We start from the raw sequence: 22,980 nt of genomic DNA, 5'->3' as shown, positions 1-22,980 counted from the left end.
CTAGTTGTCAGTGATTTAATGCACATCCAGTGTACTTTTAAAGACAAGATAATAGTCATGCAGACGTCCGATGACAGTAATCATGATTTTTGATGTAGTCAAGCAGCAGCTCTTAGCATAGGCTTTTGACAAGTCTATGAATCAACTGGCAATTACGAGTCGTGCTCTCTGTGAGCACAGCCGGCAACTAGCAGCCCGGGGGCAGAGCATGTTGTGTGTTTCAACACTCCAAACAGAAGCTGCTTCAAAAGAGGAAGAAGCAGCTTTATAGGAGCCCTTCTGGAGGGCACAACGTCCACTGGTGTGTCTTGCTGCCATGTCTGTAGATGTGGCAGATGCAAAGAGCTGGGCAGGATGAGAGAGGCAGGTTTCTGGGGATTTTACACTCCGAGACGGATATTAGGGAGGGTCAGGGAGATTAGATCTCTGTAGTACTTGAAGGTGAGAGGGAAAGGCCGTAGAAATGCTTCCTCGATTTTGTTTATCAAGGAAAATGACTTTTCATCAGACTCTAAAAAGGTGTTATTTTGCACAAGAACCACAGCATAGGGTTAGTAGTTCTGAAATCCAGTCTCACAAACGTCATAAGGTCATTGTGGTTTTGGTCCATATGTTAGAGATGCCTCTTGGGGGGGGAAAAGGCTGTATAAAAGGATTAGATTTGGATCTCCCTGTTTAGGGAAATAATACCGAGCTCACGTAACTCCATTTCTTTATTTTTCTTTTTGACTGAAGACAAGCTTTTTGTTTGTGTTCTTCTGTTTGTTTGTCTGAACCAAACTTTCTTGCTGAAAGGAACAAAAGGGAAAATGTTTCATTTCTTTATAATTAAAATCATCATTCTTTACCTGCTGTTTTATTCTACTAGATTAAATTTGCAAATTAAATTTCTAACCTACCTTAGCGTGGGAGCCCCAGTGTCAGCTCAGAACATTGGTGAAATAACTCACCTGTGACCTGTGACCTCGGCAGCGTGCATTTAGAAAAGGGCTTGTCGTGTAAAACGTACCCATTATGTGACATCGCTCCTGGCCTCTAAATCTAAAATACAGAAGTGAGTTGAAAGATTTGATACAGGTACACTCCCTTTTCTCCTGTCAACAGCCTGAACTGTTTCAGTCTTGCACCAACGTCACAGACAGAAATGAAAAAGTGCTCTCAGATTTAATTAGAATACTCCACTCACCCAGCATACAGCAGATACATTACATAGCTAGAACTGAAATAGTTGTATAATAGTACTCTGCATTTTATGCAGAGGGCTGTGGGAGTTTGTAACAAGCTGCCCAGGCTTGTTGTTGAATGTTGCCTTAATTAGCTATTGAAAGAGATGGAGGAGCCCATTGGAACATTTCTTATTTTGAATGAATGACTCCCTAAGCCTGTCCTGTCTGTACAGGGAACGCAGTGTCCTGTGTATTCTGGCGCTTTATGTAGGAAGTTGCATTTGCAACAGTTTTGTATTTTACTCTAAAGGGATTTGGAGTTTCAGGATTAACTCTTTCTCTCTCCTTTCGCTCCAAAAAGACGGGGAGAAGCAGGAGACGTTTCTCCATCCAGTCACCCTCTCCCAGGAGGGTGCAAGGTGGCCAGTGCCACACACGAGCAGTACTGAGCGGGGAGCTGCGGAGTCCGCCCTGCCTGTGGCAGCCTGGCCTTGCTGTTCCTGATGGGCTCTCGTGGGATGGAATTTCATTCATGCATTTTGAGGTTTTAGAAAAAGCCTGGCACAGTGTCATAGAAATCAAATATGTGTCATTTTTTTGAAGACCAGTATCAGCCTTTCTCCACTTCATTCTCAAATTGTTGGATAGTCATAGTGATCTTTCCTGGGCGAAAATGACCGACTATATATTAGCTTGGTGTGCTGTCGGAAGAGAGATATGCAGCCACCCCTCAGCAGTCATGCTCACACCCTCGAAACGCCGGAAAACATCTATTTCTTAAATGAAGTCGTTAGCAAGGGCTGTTACCTTCGCTGCACAAGATGAGGCAGACAAGTCTGGCCTAAAATAACGGCAGCCAGAACCGGAAGAAAAACACATACAGTAATCATCATTAAAACTTTAATCACTGTAGAGCCGTCAGAGACAGCACAGCGTGCGTTCCGCCTCTACATTTTTTTTATCTGCTCTCGCGTGGCGCTGAATTATTTAAGTGTCATTTGCAGCAGCTCTAGGGCACTGAGCCCTCTTACGTAAGGAAGCTTCCCTGAGGTCTGCAGGGGGGTAGAGGGCGGCAGAGGAGCTCCACACACTGCCTGGCCGAGCCGTGGAGCGTGATGTGGACAGTCTCCCTCACGGACCGGCGGGCTCCTGCAAGGCCCAGACCGGCAGCGCCCCTCAGCAAAGCAAAGCACCAGTCTGTGGTCCACACAAGCCCCCTTCTAAAGGGCACCTCATGTCTCTGTACGTCACGGAAGGGGAATCTTCCCCCGATGCCACGGGCTGCAGTGACGGCCAGCACGAGGTATTTACTCTCTTCCAGGTATGTGTTACATCGCTCAGGCGTGAATTCACCATCTTCAGCCTGCAGCAAGTCTAGTAACTGATGGGGCGACGCAGGTGGGTACCCCTGCGGGGCGACGAGGGCGGGTACCCCTCCGGGGCGACGAGGGCTCAGGTCAGGGCTCTGTGTGGGTCCGCCAGGGAGGCGGGGATCACTTCCGCTTCTCGGGGTGAGCCTCAGGCTGTGTGCGTGTCTTTCTTAGGGGCAACGACACAGGATGCTCATCCCTTATGGGCTCTGTTGAGACGTACCCACGTGCAAACCTATATTGTCAAGACAAAGAAACAGTTAGGACCCGATCAAAAAAACTAAAATGCACCCGTTAAAACCTGTCATGTTGTCATTAAAAATGGAAAAGCGGGGATGGGCAGGGCTGTACCCGGGGGACCCCGGGAGAAATCTTGGGGGTGCAGCCCTCCAAACGCTACGAGCTGCGTGTTTGTTTGGCTGTGTTGGCACCTCAGCACTTTTGATCTGCTATCGCTTTAATTGACAGGATGTGATTATTGCAGATGTGGGATAAGTGACACGGTATTTATTCATGAGAAGAGAAGAAACGCAGCATTTTCAGGTGTCAAGTGAAGAAGGCTCCACAGCTGAAAAACATTGTTTCTTTTCTTCTCTTCAGCTGGAATAAACCTTTACTTGTTCCGTCGCAGCCTACGCATGCTGATGTAGCTCCCTACTTGAACTTCAGTATTTATGTTGATTTTCCCCATTGCTGGAAAGCAGCAATGTTGATGGGAAGCGTACCTGCTGGCAACAAATCATATAGAAACCAAGCATCTTTTTTTACCTTCTGTACATGGTGCTACATTGATGGGCTTTTGACTATTTGTTGTGGGGCAGAACTTTGCCCCATCTACAAATTCCTACAAAAATATGACTATATTGTAATATACACATCTCAGCCAGCTCTTGCCAGGGAACATTTGTTCTTCTCCATCTATGTTTGCACGTAATTACTGGAAACACGCATGTTCTCCGGTTATAATATAGTGGTATATTGTGTAACACAGCAGCTTAGCTGGTTAGGCAGCTGGGTTTGGGATATCCTTGATCTGATCTGACTACAGTGGGGAGCAGAGGTTGGGACTCCTGGGTATGGTGCTGCTATTGTGCCCTCACATGAGGTGCCTCATTCCAGTTGCTGCACTTAGCCCCCTAGCTCCTATATTAGACACCAAGACCCCTATTATACACACCCAGCCTCTTCTTGGCTCATTGTTGCCACTGCTTGACCACTAGGAGATCGCAGGACTAAGTACAGAGAACATGAACGTCACAGACTGGCAGCTGGAGGGCCTCTCTACAGAGAAGCAGGGACATCTTTTCCCTGCACCAGTTTAAATAGCAGCTGAAGGTTTCAGTTTGTAGTTGATAGTAGCAGACTTATTTATTTAATCTCTGTTTCAGGCTTTTGTATTCTCTGTCTTGGGTTATTGTTTCAGAGCCCCTTTAGTCTGCAGATCCTCAGTGATGATTCTGTGAAGCTGTGTTCAGCTCTGTGGGCTGACAGCAGGCCCCAGTCAGACTGACAGCAAGTCGCCCACAGAGAAGTCTCAGCCCAGGAATGTTGTGAATCAATGTCACTCTTGTTATTTATCTGGTTCAACTCATCAGCATTCAAGTTCAAGAAATAGCTTTTAAAAAACGTTTTTATGTGTTGTATCCTTTTCCTTTCACCTGTGCTGGCCCTTTGGATAGTTTCATGTGTTCAGCCCTGAACTCTGTGCTATGCATCCACTGCTGGTAGCGTGGAACAGGACTGGGAGAAATCACCTCCTGGAGGTGTCTTAAAAGGTTGCTAAGATAACTCCATTATTCTTGAGATTCTTTAGGTTTACTGTGTTTTCCACACGATTCTTAGTTGTACAAGTGTCATTTTGTTGTTTGTTCTAGTAGTGATTTAACTGGGCTGATACATCAGGTTTTTTGTAATCACTTTAACAGTCTGGAACAGGTAATCAAAAACTGCTGATTGACAAATAGAAAAAAATCTCCACACACCTTTTCCCTGCATGGGATTTACCAGCAGGAAAACCAAACAAACAACGATAATTAAGGCTTCATTCTGTTTCACTAAAGGTGGTGTTATGAGAGGTGGAGGAAACCCAGACTCCTGTAGCTAACAGCCTTGTGGGCAGCATCACCCCTGCCTGCACAATCTGTAAATGAGAACACGCTGAAAACGATCCCTTATTGTTCGCACCAATTTAGCTACTTTCTCATTAATAGCCTGGAAAGTTACCTTATCCTGCATTGAAGTCAATTCATTGTATTTTTGATGGCTCAGAAATGTTTTTTCTGTTTCGGATGCTTGTGGTAGACATTTAATTGTGTTTTACTGCAAGCGTTGTTTTCCCGTATGTAACGCCCAACACTAGATCATTACATTGACAACACTAGATCTCTATGACCTTTCATAGTCGCCCGCTATCACTAGGCTTCTCCATTCCTCGCATGAAGGTAACATAGCCTTTCTGCTTTTCTGGAGTAAAAGTGGGACTTTTTAACAACATTTCTGCACATCCTTTCACTGTGGCCTGACTTCAAGAGTCCTAGTACAAGGGGAGGAGGTTTGTGAGTTTCTGCAGAGGTTTTGACTTCTGAACTCTGTCTAAGCACACCTGAGACAAGTGCTGAATTCCAGACAGTGCAGAAAGTACAGTATTCCACCCTTTGGATTCCACAGAAGAGGGAGAGGAATAATGCACTGGGGCCAGTTCAGTATATGGTGCAGAAGTCTTATCACACCATTTCTCTTCTAGGTTTCCTCTGGGTATGCTACTCCTAAGCTGTTGCATTTATTCTTGTTTCTTCTCGGTTTCATTTGTATCTGTGCTTTTCCCTTGTACCACCTGCTGTCTCCTGGAAGATGACAGGTGGCGCACTGCCAACGGCTGAGACAGTGATTCACAGATGAGCCAGGTAGAGCCACCTGCAGCTGAATGAGTGAAGGGGGCTTTAGGAGTGGCTGAGCCCAAGAGTTTTTAGAAGCATTATCATGTCGGCATACTTGCAGCTATACAGTACTTTACATTTATAATACACTGACACAGAATGTATTGTACATGCATTTTTAAAATGCTAAGAAATAAAACATTTCCTGTGATTCAGTTGCAACAAAACCATGGGCTCTCGTTATGGACGTAACTGGTAATGTGAAAGCAGCCGGAAGGTGAAATGCTAATGAAACTGAAATGTCTTTTGTGATGCCAAGGGACCTCACACACAGGACTGAAGATCCCCAGCAAAGCAATAGGACTGTACTGGGCATCAGCTGAAACCACTTTTCTTCTTTTCTCGTTAAAATAAATAATTTAGTATTGCAACATATTGCCATTTTTTTGGGAAAGGTCTGCTGCATTCATATGTTGTGAAAGGTTAGTTTAATTATTTTGTGACCTGTTGCATCATCGAGGTCAGGAAGAGCCAAGTGACAGAGTAAGGAACATCCTCCCTGGATTATTTCTAAATGGAAAGAAAATGCATTGCTGTATGGTCACAGACCCACATTGATCTTGCTCTTTATGTGAACTTTGTTCACACTGTATCATTTTAATTACTCTGAATTAGCTAGGAATCTGCCACAGGAGCCTCTTATTCAAAACCTCGGCCCATATTGTGTTTACTGCATTCAGCAAGCGTGGGCGTCTTCAGTTTTCCATGTCAATGGTGACGAAAGATTTTTGGCAACAGATAAATTCTAGAATGTCAAGTAACCAAGTGCTTTACTGAGGGGTTTTCATGTGGTGCCCTTAATTAGGCCTTTAATGCTTTGCAAGTGCTGCTACTTGAGTGGTGTGAGTTTACAATTTAAAAAGATGGCAACATCGGTCAGGAATATATTAACTGTAGGCTTTATTTCAACTATAATTCAAGCAGATCAGTTTCTTTCTAAGCATATTTTATTCCTGCAATATCTCAAGGGAGCTGTTAGGCATTGTTCCTATTCAGCACCTCCGGGGAGGTGGTGGTCCAGCAAGGATCAGCTGTGACAAAGCAACCCTGCAGACGGAGGACACACTGTCACAGGTGTGCTGAGTGGCCGTACCCAGGTATCCTATACCTGCAGGTGATCTGAGCTAGGGCTTTGCTACTGTACCACAGGCCTGTGTGCTGCTCCTGTCTCTGTTATCGTCACGGGGAGGAGTGAGTGATGAGCGTACGTACACGCAGGTGGGCAGGCAACAGCGATGCTCTCAGACTCTGTTAGCTGCTGCTTGATAAGTTGGTCTTTCTTACAGTGAATGAGCAGGAAACAATGAGGAGAGTGGAAGACTTTGTACTGAGAAATTGGTCTGTAAATATGTAATGGAGAACTTTACGGTAGGGCTTACATTGCTCCAGATTATACAACATAAACCAGGGAAGTACCGAGCTCATAATGAATAAAAAACAGCAATGTTATTTCAGCTATTGTTTCAGGTTTTACTGAAATACTAAGAGAGCCTTGCTATGCACTGTATATGTACAGTACCATATGATTACATACAGTAAAAGGGTGATACATTTGGAATGGGATTTTAAATAATAAACACAGTTTTTGTTCTGTTCTCGTAAAAAATCGAGTGCTTTGTACTCCTTGGTAGCTTGTAGCAGATCTCCAGGTTTCACAGAAACATTGTCAGAAGGAGAAAAGGGCAGGTTTCTAAGAAAGCCCTTCAAGTCGATGGAGCGAGAGCGTTTCGCAGCTCCTGACGTGCGTTGTCTTAAGGCTTCCCTGAAAGACGAGGCGCTCGCACCTGAGTCTCACACTCTGATCACCGCTTCCCTTCAGCAGTGGCATGGCCTCACTCACAGCTCCAGACGGTCACACAACAAAGCCATCATCCTCAACTGGCAGCAGGTAGTTTGTTGCACCTAGAAGCTTGTCAAAACCACTTCTTTCCAGGGTGGTAGAGAGCCAGGATCCACGACACAGACAGGCAGTTCGCTCCGTGTGCCACAGCTCCTTGTGTCAACAGCTGTCCCTGAGGCTCCTCAGGCCAGCCACATCTTGTCGATATACTGTACCTAGCATCAGACATCAGACTAGGCATTCACACAGCGTTTATCAACAGTCACTACAGCATCATCTGTGTACAAGTCTAAATACCCTTCATGGTCCAGATAGCTTTCTGGGGCAGGTGATCTGAAATGGGAAAAAATGTTTTCTACAGGGAAATGTCTTCTAGTTTAGCAGTGCCATTCATGTGACATTGATTAATATCTGGGCAAAAACCACTAACGCATTCTCTAAACTGGGACACCAGTTGCTCCTTTTGTTAAAGCACACGTGGTTAATTTTGCAGTTTTGGAATAATCTAGTTGTGAAAAAATCGGGCCAGGCGGGGACTGTACTGCTAGAGAGAAGTGGTCGAACTGTTTGTGCTCAGGAAAACGCAGAGTTCAGTGTGTGGCCTGATACCACTGGCAGATTGTCAGTGGCAAGTATTGCTGTACAGTCTTTGGACAATATGTCATGTTTATTACCAAAAAATGGATGGATTTCCACCATGTATTTTGATACATACTGTATGTTATTGTAAACGGTATAGATCTGTTTCACATTCAAGAGGTGCCAACAGCTTCCCAAAACTGCTGAATGAGATTTTTGGATCTTTCACCTACCAGCAGTGAAATGACCCAGACGGGCTGAGCAGCCTGTCCCTGCTTGCCAGCTTCGACAGGTGTCCTGTCCATCTGCTGCTCTGTGTCCTCCAGCTGCAGAGCACAAGCAGAGGAGCGCGACTGCAGTCCAGAGGTCAGACTGCTGCAGGTGATCATCATTTCCAGGAGGCACGACCTGCAGCAGGGTGCTTCCAGTGCTGATGTTTTAAATTGCTTTCCCGGGTGTCAGCATCCTGTGTGCTGTCTGCTCTGTCGGTCCGAGGCCTGGGAGTGGCCTCCCAGTCCAAACCGCCCTTCCACAGGACAGATCCCTTAAGGAGCTGTTTGTGAAGCTATGAAGTGAAACTGTGAGTGCACCCATCACGTACTGAGATGCGTTCAGAGCAATATGTTTTTTGTATTTCCTGGATTTTGGTGATGCTTTTATTTCCCACGGTGCTGCCTGAGTTCTGTTATTTAAAAGGAGCGGATTGACACGCGAGAGTCCGGAATCCCACCTTTGCACCGCAGCTGTTGAAGTGTGACGGTGATCCAGTACAGCGGCGAGCACCGTGAGGCGCAACACCGACGTGTAAATTCAATCCCAGTGGCTGTTATAACCTCTGAAGTTTTATCGGGGGACACATGAGTGACAAATCTCTTCCAATAACTCTCCTATCAGGGCTTTCCCTGCCGGAGCCAGAGATACCTGAGAAGCACCGAGAAGAAAGAGATTCACACTGCAATCAGATATCCTTTTCTCTCAGTCTTTACCGGTTTCTGGAATGTATTTGAGTGCAGTTTCAGGACTAATCATCATCCACACGAGCTGCATTCTCTGCTCTGCGTCTCAGGCCGGCTGAGAGCTGTTTTTCTTCCATGGGCGAGGGGCCTGCGATGTCACAGGCGAGCGAGTGGCAGGACTCCGGCTGTGTGTGATGCAAGTGGAGGGGAGGAGGGGGGCGAAGGGGGCAAAGCCCATGTATCACCAGAGCTGATGTGCGGAGCTCGTGGCTCCCCTCCAGCAGCCTGGCACTGTTGCTAGGCAACAGCAGCTACAGCATGGTCTGCCCTCTGCGCTGTGGAGCGCAGACGTGCCGGAGGCCGGTCACATGGGTCATGTTCTCATACTTGGTTTAGCCCTTGCGCCTGTACCGTGGGTAGATCTCAGCCAGGTCCAGGTGTCCAGCTCGTTTGTTCAAGGAGCAAAGGGGGCTCAGAGTAATGAAATGGCTCTTATTTCAAAGTCCTGAGTGCTCTTCTCTGCGGTTCTCCCTGCAGCGCTTGAATCACTGTCAAGGTTGTAAAGCTGGGATCAGGATCAATAGAGTTATACTTGTATCGCGTCCTTTCAGAATGTCTGGAGTCCCTTTACCATGTCTATGTCAACGTGTTCCTTTAATTCTGTGACTTATGCTGTCTATGAGCCTTTATATCTAGAACAGTGTGTAATATTCTACAAAATGTTATGAGAGCGTTATTGACACAAGTTAAAACAACAGAAACCTGTCAAACTGTCTGTTCTGGCATCTGACACACCCTTGAGTTGTCCTGATATTGTATGTGCATAGTGAAACACTTCAGTGCAACACATGTTTTCACCCTTGATGATGAAGAATGCGAGAGCTACTGATTACCCTTCATCCTCACCAGGTGGGGGGTTAGGACACGGACAGTGATGCATGAGAAAATTGTTTTTTAATTCATCGGTCTTGGAGGAATTTTGAAAATTACTATAATTCTGAGCACAATATTTGAAACGTCACATCAAAGAAGAACACTTTCATTTGTATTTGTTCTGTAATCGGATAATTCCCTTATTATAACAACGCTGGCTTAAAATGTTCATTATTTTATTTAATTTAGAGTTAGTACGAGTTACCTTTGCGTAAAGCTTAATGAGATAATTCCTGCATGGTCCTAGAAATATAGAGATGTTATATTTCACTCTACAAATGTTACTATTTAATTGTAAAAATGAAATATAAACGTGTTTATTGAAAAGAGCTTACAGGAGTGTTAGCAATGCTTGAAAAGACTCTTTGCTTGTGAAACTGAGCCTGTATTGGCCCCTGCTTACTCCACTGTGCTACGTCTACAGAAACAGTGCTGTTGCTACCCAAAATGTTTGCTTTTTAGCATTTACATCCTAAAATTTTTAAACCTACATAGAGGATAATCATTGAAGGGGCCCGAGCAGGGCGCTGTGTCAGCGTGCGTTAGCAGCAAGGGAACGAGTGCAGGTTATTTCCTCACTGAAAAGAGAAACCACTACGACAACGTCTTTTCAGCATAGCATTACCCTTTTATCAGGTCTCCATGGCAACCGTGCTCAACATGGCCGCCCTGACTCCGGGAGACAAGGGTGTGATCCTGAGGCTGCCCTCGTCTTGCTGGCACTTGTCTAGGTGGAAACGCCAGCTATGCAGGCGCATTGTTCACATCAAGGACTGCAAGAGGACGGAAGGACGGGTTTCACTCATGTCAGACAGACAGCAGCTTGATTACTTGAGTACAGCTTGAATGTACTGATTCAGGACCGTACATTAACAAGACATGTGTCGGAGGTACTTACTGCGTTTCTTTGCTTTTCAAGCCTCCCAGTCCCGCACTCCCCTGTGTTTCTCACCTCAATCGCTTTCGTTCAGGCAACTCCAAACCTCAGTACAGCTGCATGTGTTTTTGACTCATGATAATACACCAAACTCCCTCTACATGTTCAGGACTGAGCAAAGTTCAATTCCATTAGTTTTGGCTTTAAATCGGGTTTGTTTGGTCACCTCACACTGCAAACGGCAAAGGTAATCGCCATTTTTGAAATATGAAAAAAAGGGTTGAAATGTTACTGTAAAGAAACTAGTATATCAGGTGCTTTCAGACTAATTAGGCTAACAGGACTTCATCCTTTTCATTTCTTGACTACATTTCTTGGTCCCTCTTTCCTCTCTCAAAACATCATTATACTGTAGATAAATATTCACTGCTTACTAACGAAGCTTATTAGCGCACATACAGTCTGAAGCCCTCAACAGTGTGTTCACCTTCATAATCAGAACACATCGTCTTGCTGCAAGAGACGTTAAAACAGCAGACGTGTGTCAGTCTGCTGAGAAACTTTCTCCATAAGGAAACTGTTTCCTGCCTTTGTATTGTAACGCATGCGGCCACCACTGCGGGTTGTGAGAGCCGGCTTACCAGCGCGGTGACGTCACCGCCCTTCCCTGTGAATAGCAGGGACCGCAGCCGCCAGGCTGACGGGCGATTTCCCTTTGGCTCAAGTGGCTGGGTCCCTGTTGAGTGATGCCGGAGGCCCGGGTTCGAGTCCCCGGCGGTGGGGGGCCGACCTGAGGTGGCAGAGGCGAGGGCGCATACCTGCGTGAACCCGAGAGTGCTGCAGTATTTTTCTGTTTATTTCTGACCTTCTTTTTAAACGCATTTATCTGGGTTGTTCCCTGTACGAACACAGCACGTTTTAAATGTTTCACTACACAAAAGGGGAAATGGAACACAGCTGGAATTCGGTCAGATACGAGTAATGCCAAGTAATCCCGTTGAAATCAGAATGTCTGGGGCGAGCTAGACCGTGCGCGTACTTGATTGTGCAACATGATCTGATGGATTAATTCTGCTCTTGAAACGAAGTAGTAATTAGTATAGGCCGGTTTACACACGAGAAATCACCTGCAAGCCTGTTTGCAGGTTGTCCACATAATCCAGCGAGTGGGGGAACAAGTTCATGTCCGCGATCTCCGTTTGATCATTGCTCCACAGCCTGCAGGTGCAGAGAGAGACCGGGCTTTGGAGTCACTTGCATGGTGCAGCTGCAAGGTTGATGCTGTTCTGATCTCCTGGGCCCACAGGAGCAGCACTGTGTTAGTGCCGGGCCACCCTTGTGTGGGAGCAAGACCCTGGCGGACGGATACACCACTGTGAAGCCCTGTATACAATACAGAAACATTTTTTCAGATGTTCTAGATTGGAAATATACTTCTGAAAAAGCTCACTTTGAGCTGCTTTGAGATATGCTGGGTCTCATTGTCTTTGAGATAATGCCTTATCAGATGTTTGTTTCAAGGGCTGCTATGTGAAACACATTATTCACATACGGATACACTTCAGTAAAAAGACTTTCTAAGCCTGGAAATTGCAAAACCAGTAATGAAACTGGGGGAAGTTGAAGGAATGGCAAAATAGCAGCAATTAAAAATGCACAGAGAGAGAAAGAGACAATCGCATACAGGTACAGCACCTCCTGTTTAATTGGGCGTGTTTACTCCAGAGTTTTACAATGAGAACTCCATGTCAACCCAAGCTGGTGATTCAAGCTAGAAGATGAGTTTTTCTTTCCCCCCGAAGCAGAACATTTATTATTTAGAGGTTTGGCTGGCTTAGAGATCATGACGATTTGCCCCTTTGGAAGCATTTTCTGCTTTCTGTCAGAATTGTCTTGTTGTGTTCAGCATTATGAGCTTGACGATTGAATTTCAGAGAGAAAAGGGAAAAGACCGCAACAAATCTGTTTACCTTTATTAACAAATTGGTACTGATGTGCTTTTTCTAACTTAAACATTATATTCTACTTCACTTACGGATTGTGGCCATGTGCAGATCTTCCATTGATGCCATAACAGAATTTGGAGTTTCATAAGAACCTAAGAAAGTTTAAGAATGAGAGGTGGGCATGCTGCTCGTCTGGCCTGTTTCCTGATGGAAAACAGGGTGTCGGCTTCAGCAGTATGACAAGGTGGCTTGCTCTCTACTCCCCCAGCCGTTTGAGTAAAGAAGTGCCTCCTGTTCTCAGATTTAAACGCACTTCCACACTTGTGTTCCCTGGCTTGTGTTGCACCAGTGATTCTGAGGATGTCCACTGTCAGTGCAGACGATGTTGGTGCCTTTGAGGTTTATTTGGAACGTAAGCCTTTGTAATCTCCTCCTGTGCTCAAGACTAACAAGGTCCAGTTCTTTTAAACTGTCAGTGTTGGACATTCCTTTAAGCCCCAGTTCCCTAATATCATAACCACATAATATCTTAATGGACCGTTACTGCAAGAAAATATTTGAGGACAAGAAAGGTTAAAACTTTGTGCATTTACACTTCAATCTATCGCTTAACTTTAATTATTGCAAATACTGTATGGTGTTTCTGTCTAAAGCCAGTCCACTACTCTTTTCTTCTCAATCAAGGGTCAGTAACTTCAAATTCCTTGGCGTCTATATCAACGAGGACCTCGCATGGTCTCTCAATGCCACCTGTCTGATCAAGAAAACACAACAGCGCCTGTACTTCTTAAGACGGTTGAAGAAGGCTACGATATGTCCCCAGATCCTCACTAACGTTTACAGATGCACTACAGAAAGCACACTGACGGGTTGCATCACAATGTGGTATGGCAACTGCAGTATTGCTGACCGCAAAGCCCTACAGCGGGTGGTGAAAACTGCCCAGTCCATCACTGGGGCTGCCCTCCCATCCATACAGGACATTTATGATAGACAGTGCTCGAGGAAAGCTCTAAGCATCATCAAAGACCCCACACACTCCAGCTACAGACTGTATGACCCTCTACCATCTGGAAAACGGTATCGGAGCATCCGGGCCTGGACTACCAGACTCAGAGACAGTTTTTACCCCCGCACAATCAAGCTATTAAACTCCCAGCCTCTCTCACCTATGATCTGAACCTCACAGTGCCTTCTTTATTACCAAAAACTCAAACATACATTGAAATCTACCTCTACCTCACATGTCAAGAAGCTCACTCCTGATCATTTTCTATCCATTATTTCATTCTGTTGATGTATGATTTTTGCACAACTGATGTTTTGCACATTACCTGTTATCTGTTGTTGTTTTGCACACTGCCTGTTGTCTGTCTTTCTTTTCTTATACAATTGTATTGTTTTTTGTACTACTTATCTTCTGAGAGCTAGCTAAATAGCATTTTGTTATACCATACACCTCTATATGAGTATAATAACAATAAACTTGAACTTGAATTATGCATCAAATTCAGGACTTGGGAAATCCAATATACTTTACAGGAAGACGGCAATACCCCCAGTGTCCACCAGATAGCGAGAGCTAAGGTCCTGGTTCATAAACTCCAGTGGACAGCTGTGATGTCGGTGTCGTCAGTGCTGTGATTCGCAGTGTGTACTGCAAATGGGTCATGGAAAAGGGTTCTTAGGGAACAGCCTCCAATACTTTGTGTCAGAGCTCATTTTCACACTGTCACAGCTTTTGTGAAGTTCAAGTGGGGAGCTGTGTCAGCCTACAGTTGTGTGTGTATAGACCACCTAACTTTAAAGCACCCTTTATCTTTGCATCACCTAAACAGGCAGTATAGCATTCCCATTGAATCTGGGGCAAGACCTGCCAAGACAGAGCATGCCCTGTGAATACAGCATCCAGTTCAATAGACAAGGCAGCTCAGGCTCTTGGAGAGAAAAACTCCAAGCAGTTGCTCTGATTTACATTTTTATGTTTAAATGTTGATATGTTTTTCCCATTTTAACTAGAATATCTTTAGAAGTTCACAAAGTTGAACCTTTTTTAGATTTTTAAATGTTCTCTATAACTCAGAAGATGCCAGGTGCTTTTAAATAGCTCAGCCTTCTTCCCTTCGTTTTTCACAGTGCTTTGTGTTCTTGCCTTCCATGGACCGTGCATGCATTCCTCTCTTGAATGCTGTTTTTGTAGCGTGTTGAAAGCAGTCTGCATTTTAATGTCTTAATCTTTCATTATGCAACATGCACAGTGCTAGCACTATCCTCAGGCTTGTTGCAAACCAGCAGTGTAACACCGTGGGTCTGTATTTAAGGACAGTGACCTGTGAATCAAACGAACCATGACATTTCCCACGTTCTCTCCAGCATGTATCCGTGGCTTCATAGGAAAGCATATGGAGTTTTTCCAGAGGGCTGCAGTGAGTCCCCAGACCCACTGTATCAGTATTCCTGATGCTGCGCTGGTGCTGGCAGTTTGGGGGTTAGTTCTCTGAAGTCGCCTGTGTCTCAGTGCGGAAACGGAGGAAGAAGATGAGTCACAGCTGAGCAGGGACCTTGATGTAATTGAAATGAAACCTTGCTGGGGGTGGAAGGGAATAAGCGAATGGCATGTGTGGGCAGTGATAAAAGACAGCAAGTTTTTTTTCAAAAAATTTAAATCGGTGGAAATGAATAAAAGAATTGCCCAGTGTCAACAGAATAATAAAACGCCCAAGGAGCACCACACCCTTCGGGACGCAGCCCAAGTGTGTGTTGTGCAGGATGTTGTGTTCTGAAGCAGTAGTGCTCCACAGTCTCTGCCTGCAAGCTGCTCGGCACAGCAGTCGCTAGAGAAATACAGTGGGCGATTCAGCGGAATAAATCTCAAGGGAGGGCTGATGTTGTCCACAGCACTCCTCCGCTGATAATACCACCGCAAACACAGCGTTTGCTTTTAACTGTGACACTGTTTGAAATTTCGACTGTGCCTTTTTGAATAGTACTCTGTATGACACTTCCAGACTGTGGGGTACAGTATACCTGGTTGGAGAGAGATGGCACACGAGTTTAAAAGAGCGCTGGAATCGTGCACAGGACCCGTAGCGTAGTCTGTACCGTCATTGGCGAAGCCAAACAAGCCTGAAAGAGATCCCAGCCATTTCTCCCAGACAGCCTCTGTCCAGGAGGCCTGTTAAGAATCCTGGGGCAGGTTTTGGGTTACTTTCGGAATTCTGTTTTTTGGGGTGCAGGGGGTCTGGGACAGATCAAACTGCTTGTTCTCTTTCTGAGGCCCACTCAGGCACCAGAGGAATGGAGTTCCAGTGAGCCTCTCTCACGCTGACCTGCTGGTGTGAGAAGCAGTCCTGGGTACTACAACACCTCACAGGGACTTTTTTTTCTTCCACGCGTATAAAAAGCGAAAGCCTGCAAATTCACTTGGAGAGCCACTTCACAATTTACAACATTTGTTTTGCTTGGATGATCAGGTAATCGAATTCAAACATGACTACAATATTATGGAATTTTCTGTAGATTATTCCATTTAAATTTATGAAGCACTTAAGGATTTAAAAAGACCTGATGCCTAAATTGATTAACAATTCGGTTTCATGGGACTATCGCCACAATCCAAAATATACTGTATAAGGATGGCCATTTAAACTTTTATAATCCTTCTCAGAAAGGTATGTAATATTTGCCTGATCAGGTCTAAGCTGCATTAATAGGTTTAAATAACCTCCTCTTTAGTGTAAGACATCCCTTGGCTCTTGTCTCCATTTCAGGCTGGAAGTGTGAGCTGTTGCCAGGCAACCCTCCTGATCTTGCAAGTGGGAAAGAGCCGAATCGTGATTTCCGGTCTCGTTTCTCCACTCCCATTGGCTCTGCTTCAGTCATCCACACTGATTCCTGCTGATCCACATTGTGGATCAAATAATTACCGTCACATCCCAGTGTGTTAGCATTATGTTTTCATTTTTTTACATTTTAAATTGCAAAACAATTCTCCCTAAACAAAATGAAATATTTGACTAAATGACTAAAGCAATGTTGAAAATAGAGGAAATGTGAGTATATAACACTGATCTCACATTATATGCCTATAGTTTTGTTTGAAAATGTAATCTTACCTGATACACTCAAATAATATGCTACACTCAAAAGATTAGAAATGTTATAATGGGCTTCGTTTGTGCGATTTATGTACAACGGCAATGAGATTCGCCATACTGTGTGACAAGTAAAATCGCACATGCTGCATGGAAGTTCAAGTACTCAGGAACTGGTATCGCAGATACTCAATCTTCTGTCAGCACTCATGAAAATATTCTTCTTTCCAGCATGGAGGCCCACAGGCCACACCATAGTGGCAGAAAACGTTGATGTTTGAAAGGTTGCTGCACTGTTGTGAAGTGTTTCTCATTTATACCCAAGTGCACTTTGAAGTGGGGAATGTTTATCACTCCTGTGGGGCCAGAATGCCGAATTTACCTGTATAACAAGCGGAGCAAGCGGACGGCACACACACACGTACAGTACCTGTTCAGTTGTGTCACAGTGCCCTGCTGTCAGCTTCCTCAGCAAAGTCTGCTGTGTATTTCAAAAGAGCAGAGGGAGTCTGATAGTGTTGCCAAGGCGTCAGTCACAAAAAAAGCTTTTCTTGTAATTGTAATCCTTCGCTTTCCTTGTAATTCTGTTTCATCCGTGGTTCCATCCCTTTTCTAACAGCGTTATCCAATTAACGGTCTCTGGGGAGCCGGTGTCTATCTGGGCAGGTAACAGGCACAAGGCAGGGTAACCCTGGACAGTCCATCTCAGGGCAGACACAGACACGGACACACACTTACACCAGGGCCAGTCCTCACCAGCATGTCTTTGGACAGGAGGGAGGGTGGAGGGAAACTGGAGCACCCGGAGGAAACCCATGAGAACACGCAAACTCCGTGCAGACAGCACCTCGGCGCCTGGAAGCACTGTGATGTTGCAGCGCCTGCTGCCCTGATTCTGTTTCCATGACAGAAAAACGTTTTTTGACTTCCGCTTGTATGAGTTTGAAATCACGGACAATAAGGTGAGGGAAAGTGCTAAAGACTAGTTTAGGACCGTGTTAAATATCACCTGATTTAGGCCTTAGGTGAGGAGGGGATACTTGGAACAAGTATGTCAATATCAATAAATAGATTAATGATGTCCTTTAGTTAGACTGTAGTAGTACAGAAATTACAAGAGTGGGATGATCTCAGAAATGTGGAGATCTGGAGACAGAAGCAGAATAGCTGCCAAATCTTATTGAAATGTGAGCAAAACACATTGTGAAACGTTTTCTTCCATAGGTGTTAAAAAACTACCAAGAAAACTTTTCAGCAGTGACTCCACAAATATACATTGTGCAACGTCTTAGGCATTTCTCTTTGTTTTGTACTTTTAAACTTTATGATCTTCCACTGAAATTAAAATTTAATTTTAACCTAATGATTAGTTTGTGTAGTCAAAAATTCACCTTGTGTAGTCACAAAAAGACACCTTCTATAGCTTTATTGGTGCATAGCAAATGATGTTAATGAGCTGGAACACCTGACAGTAAGTCAATTAGGTCTGATCGATTGACCTTGACTTGCTGTGATTACATTTTTGAAGATTCTGCTCAATGTGAATTAAACATGCTAAAGGACAGGCTTGTTAGTTAATAAGAGTCAAAGCTGTTACAAGAGTAGAAAGCACTAATGGAGGCCTGGAATCAGTTGTTGGTGCTCATAACACACATATACAGCATATATAGTAACAGCTGATTATGTCTGTACCGTCTAAGGCTTGCACAACAGTGTAAATGTAACAAGTTGCTCGTGACATGAGAGGTGTGGTATGTGTCCGGGCATTTACCCTCTATCCAAGACTCCTGACAATTCGACGCAGTTAGAGTGACTGGATCTGTCCTGCCTGCTGCTGCTCCAGCTCTCGACGCCTAGACTGCGCCTCCTTCCTGTCTGGATACAGTATGGCTCCCCAGGAACACTGTGCCCAGGGACCTCTGCTATTACACCTCAAGCTGCTCTTGCAGCTCTAGTTCTAAATTGTAATTTACTCATATTTTGCCAAATGAGAGAAGCACACATATGCATTCCAAACAAAAATATTTCCTTTAGTGCCGTTTTACACTCGAGGAAAAATAAAACGGTTCTTTGGAGAAACAGAACGAAGTGACGGCTCTTTACAGGCCGTACTTAGAAGTGAGTAATCTTAGACAGCCCTGCAAAAAGAGGTGGCAGATCAAGAAGCAGCAATACAGCCCGTACTGTTGGGCCCTGATCCCTCACTGGGTCTCTGAGTGCTGAACCCATTACTGTCAGGGGAGAACAGGCAGGACCTGAAATGGATCTTTGATTTTGCTAGAAGCAATTAAGGAACAGTGATATCTTGAGTCTTATGTCGGGCTGTTACAATAAAGAGAGTAAGAAACTACTCCCTCCACTTTACTGAAAATGAAACACACTAAAGGACCTGTTAGTTTGTTCCTGTTAAGTGCAGAACTGCTAAAGGGATCTCACTGCTGAGTCAGAGGACAATTGTTGTTTTATCCATTTGCTGTTTAGAAGAACTGAGTCTGCATGAACTTAATGGTAACTTCTTTTGTTGTGCTTAATTTATTTGGTCATATGTGCAGAAGAGATTTTATGTCTGTATGGGGTGTCATCATAGGAGTTGTTTGCAAATACTCTTCCAACCAAACCTGTTTGAGCAGCTGTCCACAAGACGCTAAGAAGGGCAGACGAGCTTGTAAAAAGAGCGCGTGCAGCCCTGCTCAAGGGGATTCGCAGTCTGCGGGTGGGTCATATAGAGGGCTTTCCGCAGTCCACAGTCTCCGAGCTCGCACCAGTAATGTAATGAATCAGTCCGATGAAACCATTTGGAGCACAGACTGAACAAAAACCTGGCCCCAGCCATGCAAAGGGGGCGACTGTCTGGCAAGACTGTGACAGACAAGTCGAAACTGCTGGCCATCACCTCTGCCTTTTACAGTCACACATTAGCAATTTCAGTTTTTTGGAAACGCTTACGAATTCTTGCCTGGCTGGGAACTCTTCTTCCTCTCGTGAGTTTGGCCCTTGGCTATGCCAGCAGTGTGGTCTCTCACTGCTGTCGCACTCTGGGGCGGGTTCCCCTCCAGGCAGGGAGGGCTCTCAGAAGCCCGACTGGGAAGACGGAACAAGTCCTCCACATGAGAGGAAACATCTGGAATGACATCACAGTTCGAGAACCAGATGTTTGTCTGGGTTGAGACAAGGTGTGAATCTGGGCCAGTTTGAGGATGCAGCCTGTCTACCAAAACAGGACCTTTCCCTCTGTAACTGATTGCCTGGATGAAAAAACTCAACCATAATCAATGCAGACAAAAATCTTTTCCAAAGCAGTTTAAATATTAATATTTAATATGTCATACTGCCAAAATGTGTTTTATATTCTGTAATACCTTTGCATTGCGTGTTTCAAGGATATTATGCAAGAACAGCAGTTAATTATCAGTAGAAAATAAATATACTGTCTTAAGACACTTCTCTGTAGTTTTTCTTTCTACGGGGGAGTGCAGGGTTTTACCTACAGAAGTCTGTCTACTGGTTTAAATGAGAAACCGTGGCTACAGTACGTATCTAAAGCCATGAACCTGTGGAGATTGAAAGCCCAACACTGAACTGCACCAAGGTCACTTTTATTCATTTCTAATTAACACAACAGTGTAACAGGGTCACATATGTGACTTCTGTGCATTGTTGAGTTGTCCTATAAGGAAGAGTAATCAAGCATCGCAGTCAGCATGTGTCTGTGTAGGTTCGGTGCTCATTGGTGTCACATCTTCACAGATTGCATGTACTGTATACGTATTGGTTTCAATCTGTTGTAAATATTAGAAATTCCAACAGTAAATTACAATAGTGCTTTTATGGGTATCATAAAGGAATCAATCAGAAAGAACAAAAAGGAATACATTGTCTGCACTCGGATTCACAAAATAACATTTTATTAGTACAACAAACCATGCATAGTAAAACAACAAGAGTAATGATAAATATGAATCACTCTGCCTTGATTCACATAGCTGATCGTTCATTTACTATAGTATGATAGTAATAACATCAGCATTAAAATACATCTACTCTCTACCACTATTTAAAATATAGCGTTCAACATTCATATTCTTGAACACAAGTACATTTTTAATAATGTTATGATCTAAACTTTGTCAAACATGATGTAGAATCCTAATTTAGCTCTCAATGATTTAGAATGTGAACATTGAGCTTATTCCCATCCAAAGTAACACGCTGGCCAGGCCTTAATACGGAGAGCTGGAAGACCCACAAAAAGAGACGGCTGACTGGGTTTGTCTCAGCTGTGTCCAATCATCTCCTGCCAGCGTGGCACCAAAGCCGGCACTGTCGGCATCGGGAAAGAGAGAAGGCTTGGGCTCACCATGGCTCGCATGGTTTTGTCAGCACTGCAGTCTCCAACCGGAAGCCACCGTAAACAGTGCTGGAAAGGTGACTCCCAGACTATTCTAGACTGTGATCAAAGTATTAGTAATCCCCCCCCCCGGCCAAGCAAGAATGTCTTGGACAGTCTGCAAACTGTCTGTTTGTGCTTCGCAATCATATGACATTCTTCCTGGACGTCTGCCTTCATTCCAATTGGGATGAGGGTTGTGGGGGGTGGGACTGGACTGGTCCTTTGGGAATTGGAGCAGGAGACGGGCTGGATTCGGCAGGGCTGTAACGGGCACGTGTTTACGTCATGCTTCTCCTCTGTTTCCTGCAGCTGTCCCTTTCCCCTTAAGCCACCGGCTGACGATGAAGGAGGTGTTTGACTGTGAGGGGAAGCCGCGCGTCGACCTCCTGAAGGCTCACCTCACGAAGGAGGGGCGGGTGGAGGAGGCGGTGGCCTTGAGGATAGTGAACGAGGGGGCCTCCATCCTCCGCCAGGAGAAGACCATGTTGGACATCGAGGCTCCAGTCACAGGTACACGGACCCTCTGCCCTGGGCTTAGCAGTGGCATTACACCCCTACATGAACAAAGCCCTTGGAGGAAAGGTTTTAGCATGATAAGCAAGGTAGCATTCATGCTGAGCCCATTTAAAACTCTGAAAATGCCTTTGAAATAGAAATGTCATATTGGCAAGGGTGCTACAAGGAATATAGAGGGTGTTCCCATGTGCTGCCCTCCAGTTGGACCTTTCTGCTTTGTCACTGATCTCGTGCTGTATTGAATTTGTACCAATTCCTCGTTCTTCATGTTTGAGTCCTTGGGAGTTGCTCAAGGTATTCAGGAACTCAGTAGCTTGGATTGCAAATCCTCTAAGGTAGTGACCTGAGCTCAGAGGACAAGGGGGAATGCAACAGGCAACACTGCAGCTGGAGCAGCCAGAGAGAGAGAGAGGAGCGTCTGGTCGCAAAGCAGACGCTGCTGTCTCAGAAATACGTACTGTACCTGAAGCTCAAGCCACTCAGGAGTACTATGTGTCCAATCTGTCTCTTTCAGTTTGTGAGACAATTTCCCTGTTAATAAGCTGCTTATACAGGGAATCAATGTATAGAGCCATTACTGTAAGTGTGGACTAAACAAGCACACAGAGGTATGTGCTGTAAGAATTGCTCTGTTTCTGATGCCCGGAATACTTACAGATAACATTAATTAAGTGGCTGTTTGCTATCTCAGTCTTTTGACTATTGAAGGTGATTTGAACTGTACTTTACATAAAACATTGATTAACAGAATGTTTAAAGTGTTAAGTGAGTGTTTTTTTTTTTGCTGAGCGTCTCTTTCATTCCTTCCAAAAAACTGACCGAGTGAAATGATTAAACTGACCTGAAGACAGCGCAACCTGTCAGAATTTAATCAAATGTAATACAATTTAATTGTGATTCAAGACTGAAGTTTGCACAGCGTGACATCAGAGTGGATAATTGCTGGATTCAAGATCATTACTCTTGCTTGTAAGTTTAGTGTAATTTTCCTGTAAAAAAATCTCAACCTTTCTTAAGGACTATATCATTGCTGTATGCTGGCAGGTAATGAAGAAACCTTTGAAATTGTTGTTGGCAGGAATGTGTCAGACCAGTAGGTGTTCAGGAGTCTTTAGCACATTGTTTCTCAAATTAGGGGATTTCTAGCTAACGAGTGCACCCCACTGTGCTGAAGTACCATGTCAGCTGCATCACTGTGAAGTGATACAGTTCACCGTGACTGAGGTCAGTACAGCGTGCAGACATCGCCTCTAGACTGGGCCTTGGGAGCCCGAGCCGTTGACAGCAAGCCCAGGCTGCGCAGGCAGTCTGCCGAAGCCTCTGCTGAAGACGGACAGCGGCCCCTGCAGGGGGCTGGCAGTGGGACTGTACATGTTC

General features: G+C 44.8%; 1 protein-coding gene across 3 annotated transcripts in view; it reads left to right on the top strand.

Annotated features, from left to right (window-relative positions):
* Positions 1–22,980, top strand: part of LOC148650755 (protein phosphatase 3 catalytic subunit alpha-like) — a 102,702-nt gene that overhangs the window by 28,218 nt on the left and 51,504 nt on the right. For all 3 annotated transcript variants that reach the window (XM_088604880.1, XM_088604879.1, XM_088604881.1), the window contains exon 2: positions 21,397–21,597. In XM_088604880.1, the coding sequence (XP_088461006.1) occupies positions 21,397–21,597 (201 nt within the window). The remainder of the gene's footprint in view (positions 1–21,396; positions 21,598–22,980) is intronic.

The sequence above is a fragment of the Lepisosteus platostomus genome, chromosome 13 (genome assembly GCF_059453375.1).
Source record: "Lepisosteus platostomus isolate fLepPlt1 chromosome 13, fLepPlt1.hap1, whole genome shotgun sequence".
Taxonomy (NCBI): Eukaryota; Metazoa; Chordata; class Actinopteri; order Semionotiformes; family Lepisosteidae; genus Lepisosteus; species Lepisosteus platostomus.
Note: the sequence above shows the minus strand (reverse complement) of the source record. Positions and strands in the feature narration are given on the sequence as shown.